The following is a 16,456-nucleotide window of genomic DNA, read 5'->3' on the forward strand; positions in this document are numbered from 1 at the left end:
CAGGAACACGTCACCCAGGCTTTGGCATCACAGAGGTGCAGTTTTTGGTCTACATCTCGGACCACCTGACCACGATCCCTCTAGATCCTGTGAAAACGACCTCAGCTTCCCCCCTTGCTAGAATCTAAATGCGGTATCTGTGCACTCATGTGATTTGGGAAAAGACTGAAAAAAGGTGAAAACAAAACCACCATGTCAAGACAAAGCAGAAGGCCATGCCCCTACCACTGATCAGGGGGAGGTGCTTAAAGCCCATCCTACAATGTAGCTTGTTCCAGGCTGGCAAGTAGGGCTATGTAGTGTAACAGTAACAAACATGTCTGAATAACTAACCATCTGAACGGGTAATTGGAGTTTATCCAAATAACCACTGTGGTGGATAATTCCTAGATAGATGGCATTGGTTTAAGGATAAAAGTAGTATCTATTTGACTTCTTTTGATATTCTTTGTGTACATGCATGTGTGCATGTGCACACTTCATTAATGTGTTTACAAAAGGCACCTATAATTGACAGTAGTTAATTATACTGAGTAAATGCAATTTGTTCATTAGCAGTTTTATAAATGTGTATGAAACCACAGAGTGGTTAATCTTATAACCAGAAAGCACAAAGTCCACTTGTTACAGAGGACCGTGAAAGGCTCATAAACAAGACACTCGGCACCCTCTAGTGGTCAATTTAAGTTAACCATGATCCTGGGAGTTTGCTTGCTGACATGAGGTGATTTTTCCAACGTGGTAGGATGCATAATCCTGAATTCCTTAGTTCTTCTGGATTCCTGTTGTGTTGCTGGGACAAACCTGGATGTCATTGGCTGGATTCCAGTCTATATCATACAAAATGAGGTGGGAGGCACCAACAAGGTTAAGCCCCACCCCTCCAGCCTTTGAGCTGAGCAGGAACAGGAAGCAGGAGGAGTGTGGACTGTTGAAGGATTCCACGATTCGCTGTCGCTTGGCAACCGGGGTCTGCCCATCAAGCCGACACCAGGTGTAGCTGAGGTGAGCGCAGAGGTCTTGCAACAGGTCGAGAGTCTGCGTGTAGTTAGACACCAACACCACCCTGCAAAACAGGTGGAACAACAACAAAAATAATCACAGAAAGTAACACTTTCACAGAAATACAGAGAACCCTGCAGGATAACCCGATCAACACTGATGCTCACCGCTCAACACGCACCTCTGATAAACAGCCCAGAAACAGTGATGGTTTACTCAGCTACACTCACTTATGTACACCTACATATGACAAGTATGTTTTGTACATTTTGTTCAGGTACAGTTACAGGCTGTGGCCCCTCCGTTGGCATGTGTAGCTTCTCCACCACCCTCGACTGTAGGGTTTTTAGGTTGTTGTTGTTTTTTTGTTCTTCCACGTTTCAAGGTCACTGCTGGTGGCTGAAAGTCGTCCATCAGCCAAACGGAGGTCCTGGGAAGCTCAGCTGTGACATAGGGCTTAGGGACAGCCAATGCAAACTGGACACAGCAGCAGTTACTGCGAGCGCATCCCGGCAAGCTCTCGTGCGCGTTTGTGGGTGCTCCTGCACTCTGTGTGCATTCGTGTGCCTTTTTGTGCTGCCGCGCACTAACAGTTAACGTGTAGGCCACGCACGAATGTGCTTGTCTGCGCGTCTCACGTGCTGAACGGCCACGTGTGTACGTACTTGTCTGCGCGTCTCACGTGCTGGACGGCCGCCAGCAAGTCTGCCAACACCAGCAGCTTCCCAGAGTCGGTTGTGCAGAAGCGGTGGGTGACGTAGCCCTCAGGGAAGAGCTCCACTGGGAGGCCCTCGAACAGATCCTCCACCTTCTCCTGACACGGAGAAATTAGGAAACATTCGTTTATGCACTTAGAACAACTCACGCTGAGCAAAGTGCTGTAAATAAGATAAAAAACATACAGTAATGAAGAAAAATAAACCAGGGAAGACCAGCCTTAAAAACAGAGATAGCAGGACAAAGGCGAATAGCAGATGGCAAAGTGTTCCACAGTCCTGGAGCGCACGCACACAGTTTCGCCCGTACCCCATAACAGCCAACATGGGAAGACCTCCGATGTGGCTCGCAGGTAAATTAGAAATAAATAAGAACACTTTAACCTGGTGAAACGCATGTTTTCCTGGTGCTGGTAAATAAACTAGCATTCTGCACGGACCGTTGGTGGTGCAGGGATCTGTTAATCTGGGACGATGGGGACCGGTTAATCTGGAACAATGGGGACTGGTTAATCTGGAAAAATAGGCTGTGGTTATTCCCAACATATAATGGAAACCAGAAAGGCGTGACGGAGCCAGCTAAGCTCATGTCTCTCAAGGGTGAATTGTGCGGGTTGATGGTGGGAGTCACCTGTACGGTGCCGTACAGGAGCCCAGGATGGTTGCACAGCTTCTTGAGGGCGGCGATGCAGGCCAGGTGGGGGCTGTGGGCGGAGGCGTGCGGGCCGTGGGCGGAGAGGCAGGCCCTGACGGCCCTGGTGGAGAGCAGCGCGGAGTAGAGTCGCGCCTGGAGCTGCGTGGGCCTGCAGAACAGCGTCCACTCCGCGCGCTCAGGCAGGAAGCGGTCGATGACGTCCTGCGTGCGGCGGAGGGTGAACATGCCCGTGAGTCGGGCGAGCTCTGCTGCGCGCTCGTCCCCCAGCAGCCTCTCCTCCTGAAACGGGAGAGCACCCGCCTCTCAGTGTGTGTGTGTGTGTGTGTGTGTGTGTGTGTGTGTGTGTGTGTATGCCTAGCATGCCTGCTATATAATCTCTGGAGGCATCTCACTAGAGAACACTTGGATCACTAACTCACAAGGCACACAAGCTCGGGGTTCTTCTGGCTATCATTCTCTCCCCGTACTGCTAACTCGACTTCCTCTCAGCTTGTTCAGCCCTGGTCCTCTACTGGGAGGCCCCCCCCCCCCCCCGCTGTGCCATCACACCGCTGCATGGCATGTTTTCAGCCTCCTGAAGTTCTCCTGCTGCGTTCCCTCCACCGGCTCCCTGCAGCAATTTGCCTCCGATTTAAAACGCTGGCGGTCGCCTCGAAGAAGTTAGCGGTCCGGCTCCCGCGGACCTAGAAGCTCTAAACAAACGCCAGTGTGCACCAACGCAGCCTCAGAGCATCTAGTACTGCTCGACTCCAAACACCGTCCCTCCAAACTCACGCATCAAGACTCTTCTCTGTCCTGGCACCCGGGTGGTGGTTTGAGTTCCTGCTGTCTGTCCGAACAGCTCAGTAACTGGCTGTCTTCAAGAGAAGAGTGAAGACTCACTTCTTCAGAGGCACCAAGCATGTCAATATGGCTCATTTCCATTCCAGCCAGGGCTTTAGTCTGACAGTGCTCTTAACACTGATCTATCTATCCATCTATCTATCTATCCATCTATCTATCCATCTATCTATTGTCACATGAGAATATGTATTTGATAGATATTACAAAGCACTTCTACGTCACTCTGGGCGACAAGGGCTGTAAAGGTGAATGTAAATGTTCTGGTGGACGTGTGTGTGTGTGTGTGTGTATGTGTTTTACTTCAGTGCAGGCAGGCTGCCGGGATGTGATGATGGGTTCTTCATAAATCTTCCTGTAGGCTGCCAAGCTTCCCAGAACGCCGGCGTTCACAAACTCAACTATGGAGAAGAACTCCTGCAAGTCATTCTGGACAGGAGTACCTGATGAGGTCAGAAAACACGTAGACACGCCAAAAATTTATCTTCAGCACACTATGTCAAGTATACCATAAAATAAAAGGTGTTCCTCCAGTCACATATCTCAGAGAAAATGTTGTATGTTGCTAATGGCTGAAGTAGAAACTTTGCTTTGTTTTGTCTTCTAACGCGTAGCATGTTAGCAGTGGCTACAAGAGCCCTTGAGAGGAATGCAATATGTGGACAGTTGGGAAGCCTGGGTGGGACCTTTCCTCACAGATGTGTGTGTGGACCCTGTATGGATAACCTTCCGTAGGAAGGCGAGGCTGGTCTGCCAGTGTATGGGTGCGTGCATGCATGTATTTTTTAGAGGGGTGTGTGTGAGTGAGCCAAAGAGAGATCTGGGAGAACGACCTTCCACAGGTATGCAAAGCTGGTGAGCGCATTCTGTGTGTGTGTGTGTGTGTGTCTGAGACCTGTGAGGATGACCCTCCGTGGGCAGGCGAGGCTGTTGAGTGCACTGGTGGTCTTGATGCTGCTGTTTTTGAGCCGATGACCCTCGTCACAGATCAGCAGGCCAAAGTCCAGTGGCTTCAGAGCGTCTACTGAACGCAGCAGCATCTCATAGCTGATCACCATCACAGGACACAGAGGAGAGTGGACAAAGTCCTCCACACGGTGGTCCTGTGGGGAGTGCGCGCACACACACACACACACACACACACACACAAAACCACATACGCACATGTATCCACACACAGACAGACAAAACACACCTGTCTCAAAAGGCACCAAAAACCACAACCACCCCTAACAGAAAACTGGCCACACACACGGAGCCTGCACCCTCACACACCTGGTCAACGGTGTAGACTCTGACCCTCTCTCTCCCAAGCCACTTAGTGAACTCTGCGGCCCAGTTCTTCACCAGGCTGCCGGGACAGACCACTAGCGCCCTCTTCAGGACGGGCTTCCCACCATATGGGCCCTGCCTCAGGAGGGTCCACAGCACACACACACACTGCAGGGTCTTCCCCAAGCCCATCTCATCTGCTAGAATCGCCCCATATCGTCCAGCCAACCTGCAGTACACGCACACATAGTCGACAAGGAGTCCCTTAAATGTGACACACACAAACACGCCCACAGTTCATAAGGAGTTCGTACAATGTGCAACACACACAAGCACACGCATTTGTATGTGTGTGTGTGTAGCTGACAGTAGCTCTCGAGGCACACTCAAATGAACGGACTACTTCACTGAGGAGAACAGCCGCCCACAGCCACAGTGCACCTGTGTGAGGGGACACTGGAGCACAGTGCTCAGCTGTTAGACTCAGAAATCTGTGTGTTCAGAAATGACAGAAGGTGCACTTCCAGAGCTTTAATCTGCAGGGCTTGGTGACAGGGAGACAGTATCTTATGCTGAGCAGCCTAGTAATACACCAGTCGGATTTGTGGGAAATGATAATGTGCTTAACAGTGGATTCCTCTACTTATTCTACATACTCTTTAGCCAAAAACAGCAAAGAATGGCACCCCACCTCATTCCCATCAGGCATTCATAGAGGAAGACCACACCCTCTCGCTGATGTGGTCGAAGATGATTGGTCAGGTGAGGATCCACAACCACATCAACCAATGGGAGTCCGGTTTTATTATGAAGCCACTGATGATTGGCCAAGGGCCGGGGCATCACAAGGGCTCCTAAATACATTAATTCCAAAAAGTCCATAGCTGTAACTTCCTGGATACACCATATGTATGCATTTCATGCATACAGTATGTATGAGTGAGAGTGTGTGGGGCCCACCGTTAGAGTTGTTTTAGCAATAGTATAATGACCATATATTATTTTTATTCTCTTTATTAAGACACAAACAGGAAAATACAGGTATTATGTACACAAAAGTTAGAACAAAATGCCAGGCAAAAGATCTGCCTCGGCACAAAGCACATCTCTTTTTGGGAGCCTTTCTGAATTAATGGTACATTATACCAGGCTTCTTTCAGGACTTCCCAGAGTTCTTCCTTAGATTTAGTCTTTTATTGCTATTGTTGAAGTGTAAGAGGAGGTCACACTAAATACGTTGTATTGCCATTGTAGCCTATAGAAGCTGGGGTTTTTTTTGGTATAAACCTTTTTCTGGTTTTAATACTGCATACATATTTCCTATATTTTCTTATATTCTAATAAGAAACTGAGAAATAATTACATATGGCCATTACTATTGCTAAAACAATGGTGGCCTAAGGCTTTTGCACAGTACTGTATATATGAATGTACATATGCGTGTGTGCGGGTGTATGTTCTGGTACCAGGGGCATTGGGGTCATGTCTGGGCTTCCGGACGGGCCCTTCAGGCTCCGGACCCCTGCCGGAGCCTTTCTGTCCTGGCCAGGCGAAAGCTCTGGCCCCCGGCCGGCTAGGAGGGCCCCCGGCCACTGTGTCTGTGGAGATGCTCACTGTAGCATCTTGGAAGCAGCGGCCCTTAACGTAGTCCTCGTCCGAGATGACCCCCATGACCTCAACCTGCTTCCCACCCACCATCAGAGTCTGACCTTCGTCCAGGCTCTCCAGCTCAGACGCCTTATAACCTGAGCCTTACACACACACACAAACACACACACACACGGTGACCTATGAAACAAGTCCTGAAAAAAGTAAATGAGTAACTCTTAACTATTTAATGGAAACACGCGTCTAGCTTGGTGTACTGCCTAAAGAAACTGTACACTTTTATATAGCAGCTGTTCACTAAGAGACGGTCAGTCTGTAACAACCTACTCTGTGGTTCCAGCCCCTGCTACTCTAGCACTCTCCCTTCCCATTTATAGTAAGGCACTGCTTCAGTCAGTAAGAGGAATAAGACGACGAAACAGATTAAAAATGTCAATCAGTCTTTCATAGCTAGATGGCCACTGGATCTTGGTGTAGGAATGACAGCCACTGGTCTGAACAACCCACTGTGAGATGTCGCTCCCTACCAGGCCAGAAAGGGCCACGGGTTCAAGCTCACCTCGTCCAATGTCCCGTCCCTCCATGTCTTTGAGGACGACGCTCCGCCCCCTGGCTACGAGAACAGCATCACCTTCCCAGCGCTTGTGTTTCCTAGACGACGCCTTGCACCACACGACATTGTAGTACCGTGCTAGGACACACGCATAACAGCATGACCCAGAAACACACACACACACACACACACACACACACACACACACACACACCACTCACTCTATCAGATTAATCATAGAATGACTGTAAATGGGTAAAATTGTACATTTTAAAAGATTCAAAGATCTAAATCATAAAAACGTTAATACACACTACTGTCAGAAGGCTGTCGAACTGCAGTGCTCCCTCTCTTCTCTTACTCATACACGCTCCTGACACATGGCTCAGAAAGGCCTCTCTCATTTACTGAACCTAAAAACTCATGTTGCTACACAACACTTTCATGTTTCCATCATTTAATTAATTTAAGCACCCTACCATACCCTGCGGCACTTCCTAGTCAAAGCAAGGCGCCGCAGGGCAACGTTCCAAGGTCCATTCTCCTAACGATGCCCAACGGCTAGCAGGTTGTTTCCCAGCAGGTAAACAAAGCACGCCTTGCTGGGTCTACTTCCGTAGTCCAGGCTCAGAGACGCTACACAAGACACAACACACGCCACTGCAGCGATACTAACCCAACAGCCATTTTATTACAGCAACTTAAGAAAAATTTCATCCAACCAGTCTTAGAGTAAAACCACAGAGGCAGCAGAAAGCTTGAGAATGAATTATGGGAAAAGAGGGAGAGGGTAGTGAGAAGATCAGTACAGATGAGAGAGGCCAGTGTTTGCTCAGTGGAGCTGCAGACTACATCAATGGCAGCCCATGGCGCAGACGGGCTGCCCTCAGTTTCTCCACTTTGACCTTTGACCGCAGGAGCTCCTCCTCCAGTTGCTGCTTTCGTTTGAGTCCTTCTCTCTTTTCTTCTAGGTACAAGCCAAGCTTCCTGTGATTGGCCAGGAGAAGCTCGTGCTCCTCCCGCATCATCTGCAAAGACTCTGCCTCCAGAACCGGGTTTCTGAGTGAAGCCCCGCCCCTCTGATAGAGGCCCTGCCTTGGGGCAGATGCTGAGGGCGATGGCAGGAGATGCACAGAGGAGGGGCAGGGAGAGAGGGAGGCTGCATAAACATGAGAAACCAGTTCTTCCTCCTCCTCCTCCTCCTCCTCCTCCTCCTCCTCCTCCTCCTCATTCTCAGCTGGCCCAGCAGGTTCCTGGCTACATGGGGTCGTAACAGTAACGGGTGAACCATGCGAGACGAGCATCTGGAGGTCCGGTGGAGGTTTGACATCCTCGGACTCCACCCTCACAGCCATGGCAACGGGGGCGTAGTCCAACATGGCGGGAAGAGACGAACTGCTTCCGGGCTCCACTGGAGAACCCATCTTGTAGTGCAACCTAAGACACAAGCTGAAGTGAGTACAAACGTGCACGCGCCATCCTGCACACCAGCGCACACCAACTAGCATTCACGGCACACACGGCCCTGTACGCCAGCGTATGCTAACTAGTGTTCCACTGCACACCTCACGTGTACTTTACACAGCTGCACAGAGTCTAGTTTCACTGCTGGTGCTTGATCACACTGCTGTGAGGTTTCTCTGCTACGCATCAGCACCGAGGAGCTCCAGGCAGCAGCCCTGATCCGGAGGAGCCACAGGGAAACCCGGTTAAGGATGGCTCAATTCCATCAGCGCTGCTGCAGGGGAGCACAGGGGAGCTCGCAAACCTAAACCCAGTCAGGCCAAGATCTATTAAGAACCAGATCTATTAAGAACACATGGTGGAAACAAGGCCCTTGGAAACTGAGCTAAGATGCGTGTTAAAGGACATGACGCTAAATATATTCTGCTCCTTAATTTTTCTGCACTAAATAAAGTCAAACTTGGTAGGGCCCTTCTGAAGTGAAAAGCCCTACTGGACTTTCATCTGTCACATTCACATCTGACCCAAAGGGCAACAGTGTTTACTCTAAACCAACAGCCTACGAGTAAATTAGTGACTGTGAATCCATGCAATGCGTGTGAGTGAGTGTGTGTGAGGGGGGGGGGGAGAGAGAGAGTGCGTGTGTGTATGTGTGTGTGTGTGTGTGGTGTGTGTGTGTGTGACAGAGATGACGTGTATTTGTCTCTCACCTCTGGAGTGTGCTCTGCTCTTTGTCCCCTGCATGAAACAGATGTGGGATCATCTCCATGATGCGTCTGGTTGGCTCCGAGATGCTGCCCCGGTACTCGGGCTGGGCGTGGCTTCGCTGGACCACTTCCTGCTTGGCGCTCTCTTTGAGCCGTTTGTAGAGCGTGCGGAGGCCCTGGGCGGTGCGGGCTGGCCGGTCCCCTCCCAGGCTGTTGTAGCGCTCAGCTATGCTCTCCCAGCACCGGTTCTTGTCCACGATCACCGCATGCTTGTTCGTGTGCTCCTCCAGGATGCGGATGTGGGGCTGGACGAGCCGCAGCAGGTCCAGTTTCTCAGACAGGGTGAAGTTTGAGGAGCGCGCCTTGCCAACCATGCTGCTCGTCATGAACAAAGCAGCCATCTTGGCTCTAAGCTGGTCTTGGTTCTGTGGTCTGTTTCTTTTCTACCTCTCTGCCCTCCCAGTCCTCTCTGCCCCTTTCGTTTCACTGCCTGTCTGTCCGTCCTTCACCTAAAAACACTCACACGTGTCTGCAGGCTTCTGCTTTGCTTGGTTCTGTTACACAACACACATGCTCTCCACACACAGGGACGTAAGAAAAAGAATCAGGCTTAACTAGGCCAGCCTCGATTAGGCCCACGCCTACCGGGGAGGGCTTTGCTCAAATTCCTTTCAGCTTAAGCTGACGCAGGTTCAGTAAAGCTGCTTAAACCCAGCCTGACCTACATAACAAACCCGACTGCATTAGACTGGAAAAACAGCGCGCCCCTCACATGGCACGGAAACGGCTCCATGCATTTATTTGTTCTATAAGAAATGAAGGGGTACGTGCTTTAAAATGAACAAAGAAAAAAATAAACGTTTCACTTTGAACGTCAAGCACCCACTCTGTCTCGCGGAGCGAGCGCGTGAGAAATTGACTGCTTTTTTTTTTGCCGAATCGCCAGATTCAAAACAAAGAAGAAATTAAGTTTCATGCTCCGTATTGTCACCGTTTTTTATCGGATATTTCACTCGCTAGTTGATTGTGTGCGACGACCGAAACGGCGCGTAGGCACGAAAAAAAAACACTAGTTGCTTTTATTTCAAAAGAAGACAAAAGCGCCTCGCGGAGTTCGCCTCGTGGACTCGAGCTCTGCTTGACATCTGCCTATTGCCTGCTTGCTTGTCACAGCTCTAGCATAGATCCTGTCGACTATTAAAAGCATGCAAACACATCGTTTTTTATTTCATTTAATGCCAAAACTTCAAAAGGGAGGAGAGATTAAGGGGCGAGTCGAGCACGACGTTAATTTTTGTGCTATTCGTAGGGCTGTATTTCCTTATCTACACCCGCTCTCAACAGCTTTACCGTGTGTGGCGCGCTTTAACGGTTTGCACGGTTATTATACCTTAACTTGGACACGGTTTAACGCCATTAAACCACCCTTTGATACGTCGTTAAGAGGTGGACTTTGTATGTCTTGAAAGACATCACAGAAACAAACCTCATAATAATTAACAAAACACCGACTATACTACAATATACCTAGATTTAATAACATTCTACAATAAGCGTAATAACGCAATTTTCCACATAATTTGCTGCAATTAAAACATGAAAAAACAACGCAGGTGTGTGCGTGAAGCACCTGCCACTCTGTTATTATTCTTATTATTGTTAGAGTCATGTCGCGACTGAGTAGTGTTATTCACTTTTCTAGCAAGATGCCGCAAATTTCATTACTCGCAACGCGGGCTACAGACTAAGAGTCCTTGTTATGCCATTACTCAAGGTCTGGCGGCCAGTGCAGCTGCACTTTGTTAACTGTAGCGGTTTGTAACAAGACTGCGTACCTTTATCGTACGCTTCTTCGTTTACACATCGTTTTATTCACAAGTCAGTCGAGCCTTGAAATAAGACTTCTTGCCTTCGTGAGCCCCTTAGAGACACACACGTTTTAATATATTTATATTGTCCTCTACCAGAGGCCTGGGATCTTGAGGGTCCTGCATAGTACCTTAGCTGTTCCCAGGACTGCACTCTTCTGGACGGAGATCTTGGCTGTTCCTGGGTTCTGTTGGAGCCACTCCAGTTTGGGGGTCATAGCCCCTAGTGCTCCGGTTACCATGGGAACCACTGCTGCTTTCACTTTCCACATCTTTTCTCCCAGCCATTGGTATGTTAAGGCAGATCAGTGTATATGCATACACCCATCAGCCACAAGGTTACGCCACTGACAGGTGACGTGAACAGGATGGACTCTCTCATTACAGTGGCACCTGCCAAGGGTCAGGATATATTAGTCTGCAAGTGAACAGTCAGTTCTTGAAGCTGATGTGCTGGACGCAGGAAAAACGGGGAAGTGTAAGAATCCGAGTGACTTTGACGAGGACCAATCTGTGATGGCTAGACGACTGGGTCAGAGCATCTCCAAAACTGCAGGTCGTGCAGGGTGTTCCTACCAAGCCAATATCAGTCCCAAGGAAGGACAACCGACGAGCTAGGGTTACGGGTGTGAGGGTCATGGGCGTTTAAGGCTCAGCAATGCACGTGGGGACTGAAGGCTAGACCCACAGAACAGCTTCACCAGCGCAAACTGCTGCAAATGCGGACGGCAGCCACGATGCAAACGTGTCAGAACACACGGCGCACAGCCGCTCCCTGTGTAGCCACAGACAGCTTGGAGCGGCTATGCTGTCCACACGCCAAAAGCAATGGCCATGTGAACATCTGGACCATGGAGAAATAGAGAGAAGGCGACCTCGCCTGATGAGTCACGTTTTCTTTTACACGAGGACGGCCAGCTGTGTGCGCACGGCTCGCCCGAGGAAGAGATGGTACTAGCATACAGAAGGCGGCAAACTGTTGGCAGCATTGTGATACAATATTGTGCTGGGAAACCTTGAATCCTGGCATTCATGTGGATGTTAATTTTTGCGGTGTGTCAAAGTAAGTTTGGCCTCCAAATTCCCCAGATCTTAATCAGTTCGCACATCTGTGGGATGTGCTGGAAAAACAAGTCCATGGAGGACCACCTTGCGACTAACAAGACTAACAGATTCTGCTGCTAATGTCTGATGATACATACCACACGACACTTTGGGAGGCCTTGGCAGTTAGTGTCTCAGTGGGGTTTTTACACACACACACACACACACACACACACACACACACACACACACACACACCTAGTCAAAAGTTTGGAAAAACCAACTCTGTTCATTTTTAACATTTTCTACCTTTTACAAAAAGAGTAAAGGTAAAAGCAATAACGTGATTATGCTGATAAATAAATAGCATTATTGTTTAATGGAACATCTAAGCGTCTGACCTCCCTTTCCTTTGATGACAACTTTGCATGTTCTTAGTGAGGTCTTAACCAGCTTCATGGGGCATCTATGAAGCCTTGAAGAGATTCTCACATATGCGTGGGGTGAAACACTAAAGTGCTAAATGACCACTATTTTTTGAGGGGGCAATTATAATTGTTTAAAATTGATTGATAAACTATTTTTATTTTATAGTTTTGAAACGTATCTACTTTCTCTCACAGATATATATATATCTACCTGTGTGTGTGTGTGTGTGTGTGTGTGTGTGTGTGTGTGTGTGTGTGCGCGATCAGCTTAACAAAATCCTGTTCTAACGAGCAACAGTATAAAAACCACTGCTGCCGTCATCACTGTTCTCGTTATAGAACCAGCTGGATGGCAAAAGCAGTGCTAGGCCTACCCAAAAAGCAAGTGTAGTCAAAAGAGTTGAAAATAAAAGGTTCTTAAGGCAGAAAAGAAGGGTTCAATTGTAGCTTTACTGGCAGAGGGATACAGTGAGCATCAAGCTGCTTCCATCTTGAACATTTTTGAAAAACTGCGGATCATAAAAACAAGGTCTAGCAGCAAACACATGGGACAACAGCTACAGACTGGCAGAGGTCGAAAACTCTCTACCGACCGTAATGATCGCCACCTCATTCGAATGTCATTTAACAACCGTAAGATAACATCAAGTGACCTACAAAAAGAATGGCATGCAGCAGCTGGGGTGAATTGCACAGCGAGGACGGTTCGAAACAGGCTTCTGGAGGCAGGGCTGAAGTCATGTAAAGCTAGAAACAAGCCCATTATCAATGAGAAGCAAAGAAGAGCCAGACTGAAGTTTGCGAAAGACCATAAGGATTGGACCATAGAGGACTGGAGTAAGGTCATCATCTCTGATGAGTGCAATTATCAGCTTTGTCCAACACCTGGTCATGTAGCGGTTAGACGGAGACCTGGAGAGGCCTACAAGCCAGAGTGTCTCGCACCCACTGTGAAATTTGGTGCAGGATCGGTGATGATCTGGGGGTCTTTCTGCAAGACTGGAATTGGGTAGATTTGTCTTTGTGAAGGACACATGAATCAAGCCACTTACAAAACTGTGCTGGAAGAAAACTTGCTTCCTTCTGCTCTGACAATGTTCCCCAACTCTGATGATTGTTTTTTCAACAGGACAATGCTCCATGGCACACAGCCAGGCCAATCAATGTGCTAGGAGGTGCGACTAGTTGTTAAATCCAATTCCAAGGATTTCGAAAGTTCTGAAAGTGTAGATCAGTTTTTTTCCTTAAGTTTCCTAATTTTCCTAACTGCTGCTAAAGCAACAAGGCAATGAATACAGATGTCAGATAGACATACATAGATAAAACATTTGTGACAGCTATATATATACACTACACATGCAGTCCCATGTGACCATTCATCTCGTGTAACACACCACACACTTACACCACTACCTGTGTTCTCTGCATGCGCAGTTCACACTGCTTCCTCTTTCCACTCTAAGCTGGCATGACACTCTGAGCACTGTTTAATTTTAGAAAATGTTTAAACAAACAAACAAACAAAAACAAACAAACAAAAATCTGTGCTGTCTTACCTGTCAGAGTGGAGGTGGTGTTGTGAATGTGGAGTGGTGTGTGTGGCTCTGATTCACAGTGACCGTCAGAAGTCTGCGGCTGGTTTTCAGCCCTCTCTCCCAGGGGAGCAGCGCTCAGGACCCGGGCCAAAGCTCGGCACACACCCGGAACCGCAGCGGGACACGCGGGACTGGTCTCGGACGAGCTCTCGCAGGCCTGAATAGGAAAGCACCTTTAACAAACACTAAACAAATCTCTGACCTCTCTAGCTAAAGCAGTGCTAGTCCAATGAGCTGGGCCCCAGTGTGGGGTCCTACCTCTGCTGGACTGGGGTTCAAAAAAGGAGAAAAACAGCCGCAACCTAAAGGATGAGAAAGATGAGAAGTCGACCCCCCACCCCAAACAGCCAATCCTGCACCTTCTAGGTCACCCAGACGAAGTCAAGACAGTTGGAAATATGTCTGATAATATGGCTCTTTACAGAAAGCTGCATGAAGTCATGTGACTCTCCACTCTAGGTAAGTTTATTTATATTGCACCGTTCATATGCTGAGGTCATTCAAAGTGCTCCAACACACTGCAATATTGCAAACTGTCATGTGCACACACAACGAAAAACTGTTGTTTTACTATGCCTTAGCATGACTATTTCATGCTATAATTACTATACCAACACTTTGGCAATTGTGACGAATTGGTGTAATTATTAACAACTATATTTTGTGGGCCCTGTCAATTCTTATTAAAGGCATAAAATATATCACATGGCTTCACACTGTGGCTATGCAGCCTATAGTCCACCACAGCACAGAGGAGTTCACAGCATACAATATTCACACTCATCTTTATCCATTTCACTGAGATGCATTACTTTGAAATGGGTATGCCCTTCTTGTATTGAACAGGTTACAAGCAGAATTGAGATGACCCTTATACAACTTAATGGCTCTACGCCACCCAGAAAAAAAAAACTTAAAGGTGTTGTAGTTGTACAATTCATGCTGCACCCACTGAAAATGATTTCTGGCCTCATAGAGCACATCCACATGGGCCCAAATCACACATCCAATTAATAATGCAATTGAAAAGAGAAAACACCATTCATAACTTCGCGAATATTTCTGTGTAATTCGATGTGCTGTCAGTCCACTGAAGAATCCCAGATTTCTGAGAATAATGGTCAGGCGGTCAGTGATCGGTGGCGAGGCCCTGTAAAGGCACCCAGTACCTGCTGACGAACGCTGCCGACCGCTCGCGTCCACGAGGGAAGCGCCGCTGGGCGCGCGGGAGCTGGAGCTACAAATCTGGGTTTCTTAGCGGCGTTGCCATGGCGCTGACTCGGCGCGGCGGACCGGCGCATCCTTAGCAGAACAGGCGAACAAACTGGAGGAAAAGCCATGAGATACGAACACTCCAGGGTTCACACAAATCGAAGTTTGAAAGTGGTGTTTTAAACCGTTCTCCAAAGAGCACTAAAACTATAACATATAAAAGTACTTTGAGTTAGGGTTATACAGATAGATAGGACGCTAGTTTAGCTAGCTAACGTATATTTGTAACTTCCAAACCAGACGCTTAGATAGTTACTTGTTTGACAAGTTAGCTAAGCTAACTAGCTAGCTAGGATGTTAACCAGCACTAAAGAGCTGAAGACAACGACCCTAGCTAGCTAGCTAACCTAGGTTATAGCTAGGATACAGGGTATTATAACTTCAGCCAGATTACTTTTATTACCTTAAAGTGTTTTTGAGACATAACACTTCAAACACTTGCCTGTTTGTTAGGCCTTGTTCTCTCAAATACTATGTAACTACTTAGTTCTGCACAAAACCCGCGTAAGCCCGCAGTCGTGAAACAGCGCACACATCAAAATACGCGGTCTGCCGCGGAAATGGCGCAAACACTTTGTGATTGGTTGAGCGACGACGTTTCATGAAGGGGGCGGGGCAAGTAGCTTGCATTTTAACATGCCTTGGCTACTATAAATTTGAACACAAAGTAAACAAACAATAACTTTGGCAGTAAGAAAGATACACCAGTATGAGATCTGCACACATGCATAAAGATCTATAGTAGGAACATGCAGCACAGATGCCGTTCTCCTCTGTTAATTTAGCACTATACTGTGTCATTGTGTCTACTTGCTCAGAGGTCACGTTTGACCTCTGCAGGTTTCAGTATGTGTGCGTGTCCCAGCAGTTGATGTCTGGAAGTAAGGCCAGCATTCTAATCCTGTCTAATCCTACTACAGCCACAAGGACTAGACATCATTCAGGAGGTTTCAGCGACAGTGTCGGCACAGCCAGACTCCCGCAAAGGGATCTTCTCATCCATGTTATTTTATCTTACCCTTTAAAAACCATCCACTATGCTGCAATCCCAGTGAGTGCCACAGGAGGGGGCCAGTGAGCTCACCTGTCACGGGTATAATCAGATGGTAATTCACAATCCCATGAGAAGACACGTGCAGGAGAAAAAGCACAGCGTCCATATAGATGCATCTCAGGAAGGCTTATAGAGACTTCAGTTCCATAGGCGTAGGTTAGGGAGGGTGGAGATGTGGGTGTGTCACATTTAAAGGTCAAAGTGAGGGGTAAAATGTACCCCACCAATTATTCCACCATCATGTGATTTTTTAGGTTGAGTGATTGGAGCAGTGTGTCCCCCCAAAAGTGGAAATGAAACCTACACCACCGCTCAGTTCTTGACTTGCACTCTCCTTCTTCGCTCGCGTTGGCTGTATAAAAATTCAGTACATCATGT

General features: G+C 48.0%; 2 protein-coding genes across 4 annotated transcripts in view; both read right to left on the reverse strand.

Annotated features, from left to right (window-relative positions):
* rad54b (RAD54 homolog B) overlaps window positions 1–15,566 on the reverse strand; it is a 17,134-nt gene extending 1,568 nt beyond the window's left edge. Inside the window, exons 1-12 of one of the 3 annotated variants that reach the window (XM_081715500.1) lie at window positions 15,467–15,565; window positions 14,922–15,076; window positions 13,714–13,909; window positions 6,653–6,784; window positions 5,952–6,230; window positions 5,177–5,339; window positions 4,489–4,714; window positions 4,109–4,316; window positions 3,517–3,656; window positions 2,350–2,652; window positions 1,668–1,816; window positions 805–1,066 (exon numbers count right to left, since the gene is read on the reverse strand). In XM_081715500.1, coding sequence (XP_081571626.1) covers window positions 805–1,066; window positions 1,668–1,816; window positions 2,350–2,652; window positions 3,517–3,656; window positions 4,109–4,316; window positions 4,489–4,714; window positions 5,177–5,339; window positions 5,952–6,230; window positions 6,653–6,784; window positions 13,714–13,909; window positions 14,922–15,053 — 2,190 coding nt within the window. In that variant the 5' untranslated portion in view covers window positions 15,054–15,076; window positions 15,467–15,565. Of the gene's footprint in view, window positions 1–804; window positions 1,067–1,667; window positions 1,817–2,349; window positions 2,653–3,516; window positions 3,657–4,108; window positions 4,317–4,488; window positions 4,715–5,176; window positions 5,340–5,951; window positions 6,237–6,652; window positions 6,785–13,713; window positions 13,910–14,921; window positions 15,077–15,427 lie in introns of all 3 variants that reach the window. The other 2 variants (XM_081715493.1, XM_027001206.3) reach the window with 2 other exon arrangements.
* On the reverse strand, window positions 7,495–9,421 carry LOC145658496 (fibrinogen silencer-binding protein-like). Its single transcript, XM_081715503.1, has 2 exons — window positions 8,821–9,421; window positions 7,495–8,083 (listed from the first exon to the last, which is right to left on the reverse strand). The coding sequence occupies exons 1-2, from the start codon at window positions 9,216–9,218 to the stop codon at window positions 7,495–7,497; spliced, it is 987 nt and encodes a 328-aa protein (XP_081571629.1). The 5' UTR covers window positions 9,219–9,421.
* Window positions 15,567–16,456: the final 890 nt, after the last annotated feature.

This window comes from Electrophorus electricus, chromosome 1, assembly GCF_041902795.1.
Source record: "Electrophorus electricus isolate QZ-2024a chromosome 1, ASM4190279v1, whole genome shotgun sequence".
NCBI lineage: Eukaryota > Metazoa > Chordata > Actinopteri > Gymnotiformes > Gymnotidae > Electrophorus > Electrophorus electricus.